This window comes from Melanotaenia boesemani, chromosome 12 (genome assembly GCF_017639745.1).
Source record: "Melanotaenia boesemani isolate fMelBoe1 chromosome 12, fMelBoe1.pri, whole genome shotgun sequence".
Classification (NCBI taxonomy): Eukaryota; Metazoa; Chordata; class Actinopteri; order Atheriniformes; family Melanotaeniidae; genus Melanotaenia; species Melanotaenia boesemani.
The window spans coordinates 24,749,962-24,766,259 of record NC_055693.1 but is presented as its reverse complement, the minus strand read 5'-3'; the positions used below and the strand labels follow the sequence as shown (position 1 = coordinate 24,766,259).

Genomic DNA, 16,298 nt, shown 5'->3' with positions numbered 1-16,298 from the left:
GAGCACAAAACTCAAATTTATAGCACAGCAATAAAATGAAGGTTAAATTTCAGCTGAATCTGCATCTCCCATGAGGCTTTGCGGTCCAGATATGTTGAATTTTGAAAATAGCCCCGCCCCCTCTGACAGATATGTTGAGTTTTCTTGGCTAATCATTATCATTACACGGCACAATGTAGAAAACTATTCGAAACAACTTATTTGTTTTATTAATGAGACACTGTTTATACAAAACATAAAATGATAATTAGTCACTACTGAAAAGTTTATGTTCAAACAAAATCTGGGCTAAGAGTTTGGGGCCACTGTGTCAAGTAAAATAAGCGCACCCTGAAGAAGATGAGGACTGTTTGCTCAAATTATCTCGTATTCTATTGGCTGGAGGAGGTTTGACAGACAGCTCTTTCAGCAACCCAAGAGAGAGGAAAAAATTATCCAAGAGCAGAAGTTTTGAGAGCAGAGAAAGTGTCTGAGTGTGAGGGAAAGAGACCAAGTCTGAGCGCAGAGATTTGAAAGGAAGAACAATATATTTGAAAACATGACGGGACTTTCTGAGTTTGAGATCAGAGTTTTGAGAGAGCGCAAGATGATATTTGAGAGTGAAAATCAGAAATCTGGCTCTCAAAGCAAACAATTACGCTCTTGATTAAAGATAGAAAAATACCCCCATATAATCACACTGGTTATCATTGAGGTAAAGTCAAAGTAGCCAATGTAGCCTGTAGATGGCACTGTGGCAGCATCATATTAACAGATCCAAAGACGTTTCTTATCAGAGTGCAATGATGGCTGCTATGAATAACATCCATAAAAATGCCAGAGTTTACATGCACACATGCACTGTAAAGCCATATTCAATCCAGAAGAGTTGCTTCCACACATGACATTTGACTTGAGAGCCTACTGTATAACAGGCCCTGCTTATTTCCTGCACCAGCCCTTTTCTAAACTCAAAGAGCTTGATAGACAGGACTGTAATGCTCACCTGCAGGTTGTCACACATCTCCTGGCTGTAGGTAATTCTCTGGATCTCTGTGGGGGAGCTGAGATACAGCGCCTGCCCCCCATTGGTGAAACAAAAGGTTCTTGCAATGCGCATGTCTGTCAGAGGCAGGTAATTGACATCCATCAGCGGTCTTAAACTGGGTAAACTGTAGGCCGAATGAGAAGAGTGAAAGATAAATTAGGGACAGAGGATGCTTGGATAAAGCCAATTATACCCTGCAAGTAGTTGGCTAAACATGTTTATAACAGCAGAAAATGAGTGCCACAATTAGATTCCAGCATAATAGAGAAGAATTCTATCTATGTCAGATGTGGATTTGATAAACAAAGACTGTTTAGTCATTGTATGTTCAAAGTAAGTGCTTATAATGTTTCACATAATTCATGACGGTCTTTATCTGCCAGTTGGAGACACTTTATTGATCAGAAAGGTGCTCTAAATGCAAAGGGTTAAAAGTGCAGTTAACTAAAGGCTTGGTACACACAAGGATTTTTTTAAATTTGAAGAGATTTTTATCTGTTAGAGACCCCACACATGAAAATAAAAAAATCAGACATTTAAAAGTTGTGATTGTACTGTGTGTGGTGTGGTGCTAATTTTCTTGGATAATGTTATAGGATTTAAGATAACCAAGCGTTTGTCGTCTTTGGTCGGGAAGAGGGAAAATCGGGACAAAAACAACCCGATAATCTTTATGTGTGTACCAGGCTTAAGTCTGCTTGGAAATGCTGGCATCTTTATTACAGCAGGATTACTTGTTTACCTTCTAATCTAAGCCAAATATCACAAATTGCATGAAAGTAAGCAGTTTAAAGAAGTTTTTAATTAACATCTTCTTGCTCAATGTACTGTATCTTTGCTGGTATGTGCTGCACCAATGTATGTTATTTTGCATGTGTTTCCAACACTATTTTAGTTAAAGTAAGTCATTTCCTGGATAACTGCAAAACAAATTTAATAAAAATAATTACTCATCCTGCACTTAGGGGCGTATGCTATTTTCTTGTAGCTCAGATTTCAGTAGAGCAACTGTTTGCTCAGAAAGAGAAGCTGACCAATCAGAACAGACTTTGCTTTTAAAGAGATTGATTTTAGCTTCTCCTTTTACAGTAAACATAATCAATGGAGTAAAATAGCACTTCACTAACTATTTCATTTCATGCAAATACCCCCGTGTACAGTCCTCAGATCTTACCTTAGTGTCATGACGTGTCCGTTGGCACAGAAGCAGGCCAGACATACGCTGTTACACACAGATACCACGTCGGCTCGCAGTACAAAGGACGACTCTGTGATGTTGTGGACGAAGAGGCACGACTGCGAGGGCATCAAGAAGACTTTGGCTTGCCTCTCAGAGCAAACTACAGCTAAGTGTCCCTCTCCGCAGGCTTCCTGGGAAGATGATGGTGAAAAGTGGACCAGCTTGCGCTTCCGTGGTCGATCAGGGTCCTCAGGGGCGTTCGTGTCCCGCCAAACCTCATATGGGCTCTGAATGAGAGCTCCCATGCAATCCAAGAAACCAAAGCGTAACACAGAGCCCTTCAGCATCTGGACCGCTCCTAGGAGAGTTTGGGTAGAGTTGAGAGGGAAAGAGGGAAGGCATGTCATTAAAGTGTCAAAGTTTTAGACCTATGAATGCACTACCAGAAACCAAAAATAAAAAGGCTCTGATTAAACATCTCTACACTTACAGTACCTCTGCTGGAAACCCTCCAAGTGTTTGCTCATCAGTTTCATAATCCCAGTTTCAGATTTATTGAATGGATGATGGGAGAACAGACAGGTTTACATACCCTATTTATATTTAAGAACATACTGTGCAATACCCTATCAACTGATATTAGCTGCTGCTGTAAGTAATCCATAATTATCACATACACTAGAAAACACTGATGCCTTCAAAGGCAATCCACGGAAAATTCAATAACCCCTTTCCGACTAGTTTGCCAGTGACTGAATCTGTCCTACCAGTTACAAGTTTGCTTCTTTAGTCTCAAGAGACCAAGTGCTGCTCCAGAAAGTCACAATTTGTGGGTTTGTTAACTTTTTCCTTCCAATTCATGACCTTTCTCTTCACACACCAGGGCTTCTGGATGACTGCTGCATGTTTGATTGCTTCTGCTTTGTTTAGTCAGACTGCAAAAACAGTGAGGCTTCAACTTCGGAGCTCTTGAGGTGAAGCTCTAATCATGAATGGCAAATTCTCGTCAAAGTTCTCACAAACTACAAATTCTATTTTAGTCAAACAAATGAGGCTCAGATGTCCTTTATGTATGAGTTAAACTGTTCTAACAGCATAACATAGCACACTTAATTCCTCAGGAAATGAGCCCCTTCCTTCATATTAACCTGACATTTTTTTTCACATCTTGGAGTAAGAGCAGGGATGAAAGATCTAAAAGATGTAAACTTACTTGTATTCACATAATTTCTGTACTTAATTCATCATATGGACTTTGTAATGCTACATTACTTAAGTATCAACCTTGCAGCTTAATATGCTTCTTCCAAGTGACCCAAAACCCCCTCAATAAATGTTTAAATTAAGTTAAATTATTCCCACTGTCTCAGTCTCTGACCCCTGGATTCCACCCAGTGTGGCTGCATTATGTTCAAACCACGACCTGATCACCAGAGTTAATCAGGGAGACTAAACCAGGGCCACTCAGTTTGGTCCCTGCAGCCCTGTAGGTTTTCAATGTCTCTGACACACCTGATTCAAATTAACAAGTCATCGTGCAGAACTTGATGGGCTGTTGGATCCTTTGAATTTGAATCAGGTGTGCTGGAGCATGCAGACATTGAAAACCTGCAGGGCTGCAGCCCTTGTGGGACCGAATTGCGAAGCGCTGCTCCAAACAGTGCTTGTGGTTCCACCTTGACATGGCTCAGCACTCCTCATGCTGAAAAAATATAATCTTGAGAGAATGATTCAGCCAGGAAATCAGACACCAAAATAGCATATAGAATCAGCTCCACTTCTGAAATAAAAGACCATTTGCAGACTCACAGTCTTATATCACATCACTACTGTGGCACCAGGCCAGAAATCTACTGGTTACAGGGATTTAACAAGGCGTAACAAGCCATTCAGCAATTGGAAAACACAGTGTTACATCACACCAGATACATTTTACATGAAGAGCAACATTGCAGAGGTGTGGACATTATTTGTTGGGAGTTTTGACAATAGAAGGTTTCCAACAGATTCATCAGACACCACAAAAATAAACAATTTTCCCCACTAAACAGGACTAGTGAAGCTCAGCTGATGAGATGCTCAGCTTCTGAAATGTTATGTGTGATACAGAAATTGTGTGAAAGATTTATCTTTGCTTGTCTCGCTGCCACAGGAAGTAGAATCCAGGGATTATTTCCACTATACTAAACATATCCAAAAAAGTTGATCAGTTCAATCCCACTTAGATTGTAAGTCTGTTCATTATACTTTGATAAAGCACATTCAAACATTAAAGATTCATACCTGAACAGGTTTATGTGTGTGTGTGATTTAATAAATCAAAATGCTGATAAATTAAAGTAATAATAAATCAGGCATCCAGTTAATATTTTATGACTTATTGCCTTCCTTCATGTATTATGTCACTGTCTTGATTTTGGTGTTGAACAGGCTGACAGCTATTTTAAGCTCTTTTAAATATTAATCACTGCAATATAAGATGTAAAATCCGAGCACACTGATAACACTGCCACAACAAGCATTCACATGACGGGCTGTAAACAAGTAAACACTGTAACCGGATGATTTAAGTGCTACATTGAATGAGAAAACCAAAAACAAGCACATGAGCGATGCTGACATTGATAATCATCCCTACTTACCACTAGGGCCAATGGTAACAGGCTCCTCCATCCTCTCCTCCTGGTCATTGGGTATGGACATGGGGATGAGAAGGACCACGCCTAAGCTAGTGCCCACCCACAGACACGGGGTGGGGAAGGCATCGCTCTTGCGTCCATAGGACTCTCCAAACTGCAGCGTGGTGACAGCCTCTTTAGTGTCCCGGTCAATGCTGGACACACTGGAACTTCGTGAGCGGCTGAAGGAGTTTTCACGACTCTCTGCAGGAGCAGCCGCCACCAGATGCGGAGGCAAGGCACGGTCAAAGAAGATGCAAGAGGAGACAGACATGATGCAATGGCGAAGGAAGGACGGTGAGAGAAAAGAGGAGTGAGAAAGTGTTGAAGGTAAAAATCATTGACAACAGTAACAGAGTGGTTGAAGAGAAAGAATGAAAGTATGAGAGGACAAGCGGTTAAAAAGAAAAACAGGCATACAGTAAGGAAAAAAGAGCCGCAAGACGTGTACATTTTTAAAATTCAAAAACATTTTTTTCTACAAACTTTTGGTGATGTAAAACACAATAACAAAAATGCCACTGGATAGATGTGATACATGGAGGATCAATGTGATTAATCCTTACAAAGAGACAGCTGGACAGCAACATAGTCTCCCTCAAACACACAAACACACACCTTTAAGCTTTGCATTCATTGAGACTAAATTGGTCTTTACTCACTGACAATATTCCAACACACACATGGATGTATGCACATCTGCAGCTGCACCAAATCCAAAACCTTCTTTGACTCCATTTAGTTGCACACATTCAGGTACTCCATTGTGTGCTTAAAGTCTCCATCATGAAAGTATTTCTGTATTGCTGCATTTCTGAATTATTCAGAGCGGGGAAATGTGCAGTACTGCACTGCCAGTCTGATGTTACACAAAGCTGGACTATATGCAACGGCAACTGCATTTGGGTGCAAAGCCCAGTGTAGACTTTATTGAGTTAGGGTGAATTAAATCTCGACAGATGTTACATGTATCCGTTTCTCAGTAACACTTTGCATCATTCTGAGAACCAGATCTACCAGCAAATTCTCCTTTACTGATGTTTTAGTATAGAAAACTAACAATGGAAGTGTTGAAACTAATACATAAACTAAACAAAAATAAAATGTGCATCAGCTAAATAATGCAATCCGCTCTCTGTCAGGAAGTGCAGGGCCTGGGAAAGATTTAGTAGCACTGCTGTAATAAATAGGACCACCCACCCAGCTCTCCCACGACGTCCAGGACAAGATGAAGGGAATTCAAGGCATGTTTTGGATGACACAGGGCCACAGAACGGACTGACATTCTGACTGACTGACGGACGGACGAACGTAAATTAGTCAGCAGGACAGCAGTAGACGTGTTTGTGGCCGAAGCCCCCTTACCTCTCTCACTCCAGCAGTAGGAGGTGGTGGTGTGGTGCTCGTCATGGGAGTACATAGTGACTCCATGTAACTGCTGAAGCATTGCCCTCCTGGATGCATGCCCTACTTAGCCCCCGACACAATGAACCCCATAGAACAAACCACACCCCGAAATGACCCAAAGAAACAAGCACACACGCACACACGCACACAGAAGAGGAGCATATCAAGCCAAAGAATAGATGAGACGGACAGATGAACAGCAGTACCAGAGAGTGACAGAAAGGGAAAGAGATAAAGATGCAACTGAGTGTGGAGAGATAGCTTCAAAAAAATAAATACACAGATAGCATGGCTCGGATATGTTTCTGGTGGCCACGCAACCTTCATTCGTGCATACATTTTCTCTCTGATAAGCGCCATCTGTTTATCTAAACATAGTTGGCAAGAGTAGGAGGTTTCTGCAATTCAAATGTTATGAGTTACTCTGACACAGCATCCTTACATGCACACTGCAGTGTGGTTGGTGAAGAGCTGCTGTACAGCACTGCTGTGTGACAACCGCAATTTTGATGTTTCTTTCTTTGATCACGCTGCATTTTCCCAAGCCTTTACAAAACAGGCACATGAAGTGAAAATAGGTGAAATGGGATTTCTTTTCATCCAAAGTTCAGCTAACAGGGCTGTACAAAGCTGCTGGAAACCAAGCACACAATAGATCCTTCTGCTGCATGTCTGGGTGGCAGCAGCGCTGTGTGTCGCTGGGGTGTGTTTATGCTGTGTGGCAAAGCCTGTGGGGCGCTGGCTAATGAAAGTCAGACACAGTGGTACTCTGACAGGACACAGGGACCCCCGGGGGCCCCCCTTACAGGGTGCCAGAGGCAGGCGAGATGGTGTCAAAGTGATAATGGAAGGCAGACAATCTGAAGTAGAGAGACAGAGAAAGTCAAAGCTAAAACAGTGATACGTACACATACAGCCAATACACCTTTTTAAAGAGTAGGACCAACATGTAGAAGGACGCTTGAATCCTGTTTTAATCTCTCACTGATTACTACTTTGAGAGAAAAAAAAAATACACGGATATATTTGGATGTTTCTTTAACTGGGAATTGATGAACTTTGACTTTGTATTTTAACCTTTAAACAATTAAAATGAGTAAATTAATAATAAAAGAGCTCTGACAGGAATGCTTTGTGTCACAGAACCATGCACTCGCAGGCTTGTTTCTGCATTTCTTCCATCTTGCATTGATTTGTGGAATTTTTGAGTTCTTGTGCATCTTTTAAGCCAGTCCAAACATCACCTCAGCTCTGTGCTCTGATATAGCAAAAAATGTTTCAGTGTGTTGTCTTTTCAATATGAGACTGATTATGTCATACAGAGGTTAAACTCAAGGGAAACAACCTGTCTTTTTTTCTAGATTTATTAACAAATTTAACTGATAACACATTCCTCCAACCTTAAATGTTCCTAAATGTCCACTAACAATTTTGTTTAAAAATTTAAAAGGATCCCCCAACTGCAGCTTTAATATTTAAGGTATGCTTTGTCTAATTGGAGATGGGCAGTAGGGAAATGTTTACTATACATTAAGTCTGTCATTTCCCTCCTCTGTCTCCTTGCCTGGCATGCAGGCCTCATTAACATCAGCCTCATTTCTCGCGCTGCTTGTTGACCTTTAATTATTCCAGTTATCCTGCTGGCTCCTCACTGTGGTAACCCAGTGCAGCTGATACACAACAGTGCCAAAGGTAGCCATCAGATACAGAATATCCAAAGGTCTGTTGGGAAAAAAAAGTCTCTTTGCATAGTTACCAGTGTAAAACATTTTTTTACTTAGAATCTGTAAGTTCTGTAACTCTTCCCCTTCATTGCAAAGTCAGTATGCTTCCATGCACACCCTGAGCCATCACACGAAGCTGCTGTACCGTCCTTGTTCTGGTTAACAAAGAGGAGGAATTGCTTTATTGATCGAAGTATGTCCAACTGCACAACAGTAGGTAGTGCTATGCATCTTTTCAGCTTCTTAGCATCAGACTCCTTCTGACTGCTAACGACATAGCTAACAGATAATTATCACCATAATTATTCAGTGGTAAGGTACACATTGTTACTGGTCTTTTTAGGTATTGTATCCTTTATGGTTTTACAAAAGAGATGCCCACCATACCTTGTGGTTCTTTCTTGTTGTTACATTACTTCCAGGTCAAGGCTTAGAGAAGGAATCATGGAGAATGCAGAGCATGGCTGGTCGGAGTCTCTATAATGCATGCAGGGGTAATTTAACTTCCTAACATATTCACTTTAGGTTGAAGTAAATCAACTAGGTTTTGTAAGGGTTTTTGAAGTATACAAAATTGTCTTTTCATTATCCTAAATGAGCAGTTTCTGTGCATATTTGATGTGGATCAATATACAGAATTTTTAGCACTTTTCTTCAGGCCAAACTGGTGAACCTAAAAGACAAACTAATGATTAACATTTGCTTTGAGGCCTTGTTTTAAATCTTTAATGTATGTACAATCTCAGCTTGCTGCAGTGAAAATACTTCTTTAGTGGCTTGTAGACATGCCTTTCTGAATTAGCATTGTTTTCAGGCAATGACAGAAAGACATGAGCAGCAGCACACACAGATGAGCTGCATGCACATGTGCAGTGTTGCTGGGGGTTTGTCACCGAGACAGAGGTTGTGTAGTGTAAGAGAGAAAGCAAAGAAAAAAAAAGAGACAAACTGTCGCCTCCAACTTTCTCTCTGAGCCATTGTTTCTTAAAAATAGCTAAAGGCCAGCCTTTGCCTTTAACTTGTGTGTACAGTGAGTTGGTTAGATGACGTATTCCTAAACTGTAATTCAACAAGGACAACTGGCTGTTTGCTTATTTAGTCAACCAGAGATGAAAGTCTGAACAGAGGTGAGCTGCTGCAGCCAGGTGAGCAGTGAAGACAGATCTGAGCCTTATTTACAGATTCTTAAATTTGCGTTATTATATCAGTCAAGCATGAAGAGTTACATCCCAACTATTAATAGATTATTTACATGGAAATACATTCTTAAAATGGCATTTTGATGGACAGAAATGACTTTTTAAGGTATTTAATAGATTCCAGTGGAGGGAATTTAAGTGACACATTAGGCTGAGTTTGAGCATAGCAATCATTGGAAATCTCTTACTTGTCAGGCGAAACAGGGTGACATGATCATGCTAATCATTCACACTTTTGCAATTTTTCACGCTAAATTCCTTGAGAAGTCTGGTATGCAGCTTCTTATTGATGTTTTCAGAGGTCATAAATGCTTTAAATCAGTGGTGGAAAAGAACAATTTCCACCATCGTCTGACTGATAATGCACCTGTAACACAGGCGGTGGCTTTAATAAAACATTCAGCTTATGCTAATAAGCTGCTTCCCTCTTGGTTCCAGGTCACTGTTGTATAATGAGGTTGATGAGGATGGCAGTGTGAATCTAATTGCAGAATTGATGTAAAAGTCTGAGCCTCGGCTTAACAAACAGCACTGAGGCATGATTTTTTTATTGGATTAGTTTGTATTGCTGTGGTTAGTGAAAACTTTTTAAGCTTTGTACTAAAGAAACAAATCTTTATAACTGTTAAAGACAGCAGAGACTTGAAGAGCATGTGATTTGGTAGCGTGATTTTACTTTCTACTGGCAACATTTGCTGTTACTTTTTGGTTAGTGCAGGGTCACTACTGCAGGGCACTGTCACAACAATGAATCTCCTGTGGGGTGATTTGCCTTTCGTGACTTGACTAAGACGTTTGGTTGATCTGGGAGAGCTTTAAAAAAAAAAAAAACAAGAAAAAAAAAAAAAAACAAAAAACAAAAAACATGAAGTGTATAATGCAAGGTACCAGATCCTTCCAGAAGTTTACTCTCTATGAGAAGCAATGCAGTGTCAGTGGTACAACATATGATGACCGTGAAGACTTTGACTGATGTGCATGCTAGTTTGTTTCCTGCCAATGTACAGCCAGACAGTAAATTAGATTTATAATCTAAATTAGAGCACTGCTGTGTTAAACAACTTGTCTGCCTACAGGGTCAATCAACCTTTAGCCAATTTTATGGATAACCAGCTTAAATCTTCCCCCAGACCTTGCTGTCTCTTTGGTCAGTGTCTAACACCCTCACTGCTATTTTAAATAGCTTCAGCATGTTTTCCAGGCATGGAAATTAGTCAGTTTTTTGGGGGGACTTTTTATAAGAAAATGTTGTTTTGAAAGTGAAATAAATAAATAAGGTGTTTGACATGACAGGGCAATGTCAGGAGTCCTGTAAAATTGAAAAATGTGCCTCTTGTTTCTGTCTGAGTGGGAGAATGTTGTTTACTCAAAGTCAGTGGATGTCCTGCATCTTGTCTTGATGTCTGCAGCCTGGCAGTGACAGACTAAGTGCACAGATTCAAGCATATCGTCTGATTAAATGTTGCTCTACAATCTCACCAGAAACCATTTTTCTGTGTCAGTTCTGAGGTCTCCATCTCAAAATTACACTGCTGGCATTTGAAGTGTTTACTTGACAGTGTTTTTTCTTATTGTCTCTTTGGCTTTTAGTTAATTGTTGCTTATTTTGTGCATAAAAAGTAGAAAATATACCGAATGGGGAACTAAAGCATGTCTTATTTTGCATTTAGGAATAAAACACTGAACATAAGACAAAAGGTTTACAAAGTAGAGCCCTCATATGTTAGTATTAATTGATTATAAAATCAAATCATGTTTTAGCTTTGATCACAAACAAATACTCTGAGACCTTTACACACACACAGGGACACACTCTGTTTCTGTCTCACACACAAAAGCTTGGGTACAAACATTTCCACACTGATCATGGGGAAATGACACCCCTACTAGGTCAGTCCTTTTTCTCAAAAGTCAGAGTCAGCGTATGTTGGAAGAAACATTACATTTGTGGGTGATTTGACAATCAGCTGGTAACTCGACTGGCAACATATGAAGAAATTCATCCCTCGGCTCGAGGTGTTGTGTAATATGAGGAAGTTGTTAGGTGTGGCCACACCACATGTACCTTATGTGTGGTGTTCACTGATTTTCAAGAAGAATAATTAAAAAAGAAACTCACACACCCAAATTCTGCTAACAAAATTAACAGATAAGATAGCCATTATACTTTAGATCACCAATCTAGCAAATATCAAAACACAGCAAATCAAATAAAACTAAATACAAACTTAAAACCAGTGCAAAGAAAAATAAAAATGTTCTGTGGATATAGAAAATAACTGGTTAAATCTCTTAACACTGCACCAACCATCAGGCCTGGCACATGGTCAACACAAGCAACAGTACTGAGGCGCTCGATGCAAGGGCTGTTTCTTGCATTCAAAAGAAGCAGAGCCTGCATTCTAAAAGTTGTGAGGTGATGTGATGCTAATGCAAGCTGCAGAAATGGACAATAATTATGAAGCAAAAGAACTGCTATGAAACAGTTCATGTGAAGCAGCTCTTCTCTTGTGGCTGATCTGCTAACATCTTGGTTCAGGGTGTAGCCACATCTTTACATGCATTTTAAACAGAGCTCCGGTCCTCTTTTTAACCATAAAGATTGCTGGTTTTATTGTTACACCAAGCTTTCTGTGCTCAAATGACAAATGGTCAAAGTCCTATCACTCAAAATAATATATTACTGATGCTTTAGTTAGAGACTTCCGCTGATTTGGTAGATATCACTGTGTTAAGTTAAACAAAACGCCAATACTCTGCAGCAGACTGCTGCAGACATCTGTCACACTTTATTAACTGCAGCTCATGTGACAGCTGTCACACAGAATGCTAAATTATTCATAACTTTTATTGTATTGGAAAGGCTGTAAAGGAGGCTATACCGTCTATTCTATAAAAATTAGCATAGAAGATATATCCTCAATGTACAAAACTTTGCAGGTTCACAAAAAAGGGTCATAAATTGTGCCAAGATTGAGATTTCTCTACTCAGAAATCCAGTTTAAATGGCAATGTATAATTGTGTTAACATTCTACAGCTCATATATTTCACTATTTGATGCTGTCTGGCTACGTTCGTCTTCATGATGATGGTTGTGCATGATATCTCATTGCACAAGTTATCATACTATTTGGCCACAAATACTTAGAGAGCGCTTCTCTGCAGACTTCCATACAAGGCACAATGAATTTGAAACCCAACCTGCCCAATATTTTAAACACTTTTTAGAAATACAGCTTGAAAAATACATGAGAACAATCTTACTATAACCCCAGTCCTGTTGACTCCATATGTAGAGGAGTGTACAACCCAACAGTTCAGCATAGTTTTGCAAAAGTTAGCAAACTTTAACTGAGCTATGAGTTTAAGGGGAAGGATTTTACAAACAATATAGACTATCACCATCTATTAGATCTGCATTCCATACTGCACATTAGCTGCTCTTGTAAGTTACACCACAATTCCCAATTTTATGCTGCTAACTTGCATTAGCATGTGCTTGCTTTGTGGTAACTATGTTTCAGGCCTTAACCCACTTACCCAAAAGAGAGAGGGTTACATGCACTTATTGGGAGGGATGGTTACGGTATGGAGGTTTAGGGATGGGAGTTGGGAAGACAAGCACACACCTTCAGTGTGGGACACAGGCAAAGAGATCTCCATGCAAGCAGCGGACTGGGCCTTGCGGAAAGGTGGTCGGCCAGGACCCCTGCGGGTAAGCCGTGGCCCCTCGGGACCCATCGGAATGCGAGGCTTCCCCGCCGAGCAGGGCTGGGAGGTGGGGCTAGTGCAATGTCCATTGACATGATCTGTAACAACGGCAAAGCATTAGCAAACAACAGAAAGAGGGAGATGATTAAACTTTGAAATATACTGTAATCCACTGCTGCTATGTCCATCTTCATAAGCCAGTAAGTCTAAAAGGAAGAGCAAAGAACTAAATCTTAAAATACGGGTAATGAATTTAGCTTATTTGCAAAGTATTTTTCCAGCCTAAAAGAAAACCGTGTCAATTTATTTACAAAATGCAGACTGATCATTACAGTACATGACTTATGAAGATGGAGAAGTTTACAGTGTCAGAAGGGCAAGCTGATGTTAAAATCTAGTTGTCAAGTAGAAAGAAAATGACAGTGAGGTAAAGGGGGAGAGTGCGTGACAAAGAGTTAAAGAGCGGTTTGAAGTAAGTATGTGCAAGGAGGAGAAAATAGATGCTGGGGCCGAAGAAAGGAAAGTGCAGAGGAAAACTGTGAGTGCAGCTTCATCTAGTCGGTGCCAGGAAAGAGATGTGATAAAAAAAAAGGAAAAGAAAGCAGGCTTGTTTCATCTCCACTTTGCGTCTTTTTATCTTTGTTACAAAACCTTGTTTTTAGCAGAAGCTGTTTATTTCTTATTAAAAGCCAATGACAGAAGAGGCAAAGCTTCAAGTGAAGATCAAAGCAATAAAAATCAATATCAAACCTCTATTATATGCTCCTTTATTCTAATGCAAATTAGTTAAGTTGTATGAGCTACAGAGTCATCTACAATTGATACTGACATGAAAGCGCTGGTTACCCTGGAATGGTGGCTTTGCATGGCCTCCTCTAAAGGACTGCATATGTGAGTGCTTGTGGGACTGAGCATATGCAAGCAAATTAATTTGTTTACAAGAAAATCTTAATAATGTGACAAAAAAGAATCATGTGTTCCGCGCTGTTCTTTGCTTTGTGCGGTTTAGTTAAAGAAAAAGCTGCAGAGACAAACATAATTAACAGCTTCACAACACCTGGGCCTTTGTACTCTTATTCTTCCTCGTCTTGAGAGAAGAGTAAATAAAACACTGCTCTATCCTTTAATGATGTCCTTGTGGCAGTAAAACCAAGGTTAAAAGCATTTGTTGTTGACAGGAAGGTCTAATGAAATTGCTTTCCTTCATTTTTTTTTTTTTTGTTTCCTCTTTAATTTCTGATTTCCTTGTATTTGGCCGCTCATGAAGCGTGAGCGTTATGCTAACACAGTACACTGTGTCCTTGGTTCACCATCCTCTCATCATTTCATATTTCTGTTGTGCCACAACTAGTCCCCCTGTTCAGCTAGCTCACACTGAGATAATTGAGTTTCAAAGTGAAGATGAAAAACTCTAGGGTGCTACCCAGTCCGCGTGCGACACTTACCCAGTTTCACAGCAGGGCGAACTGAGGCAGTCTGGGGAGTTTTCACTGCTTGTAATATTGGGCTAATGTGAAGCCACATGACTGCACTGCGGTGTCCACCTTAATGCTTTAGCTATTATGAATTTCACACAGTGACGCAGTAAATCAACCATTTGCCCCAAAATGTTCTGAAGGAAACTGGTAAACAGCAGAAAGGATGACACTGTACTCTGACATGCAACCCTCTCATGGAGTACCACACATATCCATCAAGAGTGTACAGACTTGTACACACATCCACACCAAAGCACAGACACATAAAAACAAATTACACTCACTTTTTAAAAAATTGAAATTATAACCCACAGCTACTTAAAATATTTTTTTACCCCTTGTTTGCCCCTCACAGAACATTTAATGAGGTTAATGAGGATAGTTTCCCACTAATTAAACCACTGTAAATTAGCAATGAGGCATTTAAAATTAAGCCTATTTCCTTCAAAAATTACTTTTGGAATTTGGACTTAAGTTGTTGATCTTACTATTGCTGAAAACAAACTGTTTCTGTACCTGTTATGTAAAGAAAAGTTAGTGAATGAGGAAAGTCACAGAAATAAGTAGGCACAAGCACATTTTATGTTAAAGAAGCAGACTTTTTGCTTGTGACACTGCAGAAGAAGAGCAAAGGGAAACCTGAGACTGTGATGTTTATGCAGCAGTTAGAGATGCTTGGGTGGGATGGAGGGTGGGGGAGGCAAAGAGAGGCTTAATATAATATCGGTGATGCAGATGATCCAGTCAAAATGGAAGAGAGACTGTTTGAGAGAGAAATGATCCAGTTACAATGAGAAAGGCAGTGAGTGATCCAATACTGCAGAGCAAGGCCGTCAATGGGGGATCAGAAGATGGTCCGATCATGATAAAGTGATTGATAGCCTCAAATCTAGATATGGGCATGAGTCGCAAATCACCTTTATAAACACTTGCAAAATGTAGAGGAAAGAGACACAGAAGATTCAAATCAAACAAAATCACATTAAAGGGGCAAAATGGGCAAACACTTCAGGCCAGTTGTCTCATGGGCTGGTTGAACAGGAAAGAGAGTGAAACAGAAACTGAAGTTGAAATGTGAAGAAAAAAAAATAAATAAAGCAACAGAAAATTCTAGAAAATATGTCAAAAGCAGAAACTAAAAGACTCAAAAGGAAATTAAGTGAAAACTGCTGGCTTTCGCCTACCGTACCAAGATCAGTCTTAAGATCTGTGGGCAGACTTAACTTTCTGCCGGGCCCCTTTACTGAAACAAAAGAATAGGAAACAAAGAACCAGTTAATCCCTTCCATGGAAAAAAAAAAAAAAAAAAAATTAAACCATAAGGAAAAAAGCACTGAAAAACTGAAAAGAAAGAAAAAGAAAAATGAAACAAAACTGCATTTACTTAAATGAACAACAAACCAGAGCATGCAGATCGGTGCAGTTGCACACAGCAGGCATATTTCAAACTGCATGCTCCATTGTTGTCCCAGGCCAGTCTTCTAGGCTATTTCTGCTGGATCCATAATGTCCTGTTCTGACTCGGTGTACAAATATTCTCCACTGGACTTCACAGTCAGTCACAGTCAATATCGTTTTGCTTGTTGTTAAACTACTTATGAGTGCAAACTGACTTGTTAGAGCTGCAAGAAGAATAACTCACTGTGGATACTTTTCCTATTCTAATGTAAAATCTGCTTTTCAGAGGCCTGGGATATCTGACACAAAAGTACAAATAAACAAACAGGGTGACACCACAAGGTGCCGATACAACAATCACAGACAGACACTGAAGGCAACCAAAATAAGTTGATAAAACATTTTGCAAGCATTTTGCAGTAAGTAGAAAACTGCAAAGGTTCAACTTGAGGTGCTATGAGTCAGTTTCTCCCTCAAAATAAGGAAAAAAAAAGA

At 39.9% G+C, this 16,298-nt stretch overlaps 1 protein-coding gene across 15 annotated transcripts in view; it reads right to left on the bottom strand.

The window, feature by feature from the left end:
• Positions 1–16,298, bottom strand: part of stxbp5l (syntaxin binding protein 5L) — a 165,177-nt gene that overhangs the window by 5,211 nt on the left and 143,668 nt on the right. For 5 of the 15 annotated variants that reach the window (XM_042001705.1, XM_042001706.1, XM_042001709.1 and 2 more), the window contains 6 exons: positions 15,595–15,648; positions 12,846–13,025; positions 6,251–6,352; positions 4,850–5,089; positions 2,202–2,565; positions 986–1,151 (listed from right to left, as the gene is read on the bottom strand). In XM_042001705.1, the coding sequence (XP_041857639.1) occupies positions 986–1,151; positions 2,202–2,565; positions 4,850–5,089; positions 6,251–6,352; positions 12,846–13,025; positions 15,595–15,648 (1,106 nt within the window). The remainder of the gene's footprint in view (positions 1–985; positions 1,152–2,201; positions 2,566–4,849; positions 5,090–6,250; positions 6,353–12,845; positions 13,026–15,594; positions 15,649–16,298) is intronic. The other 10 variants (XM_042001707.1, XM_042001713.1, XM_042001715.1 and 7 more) reach the window with 6 other exon arrangements.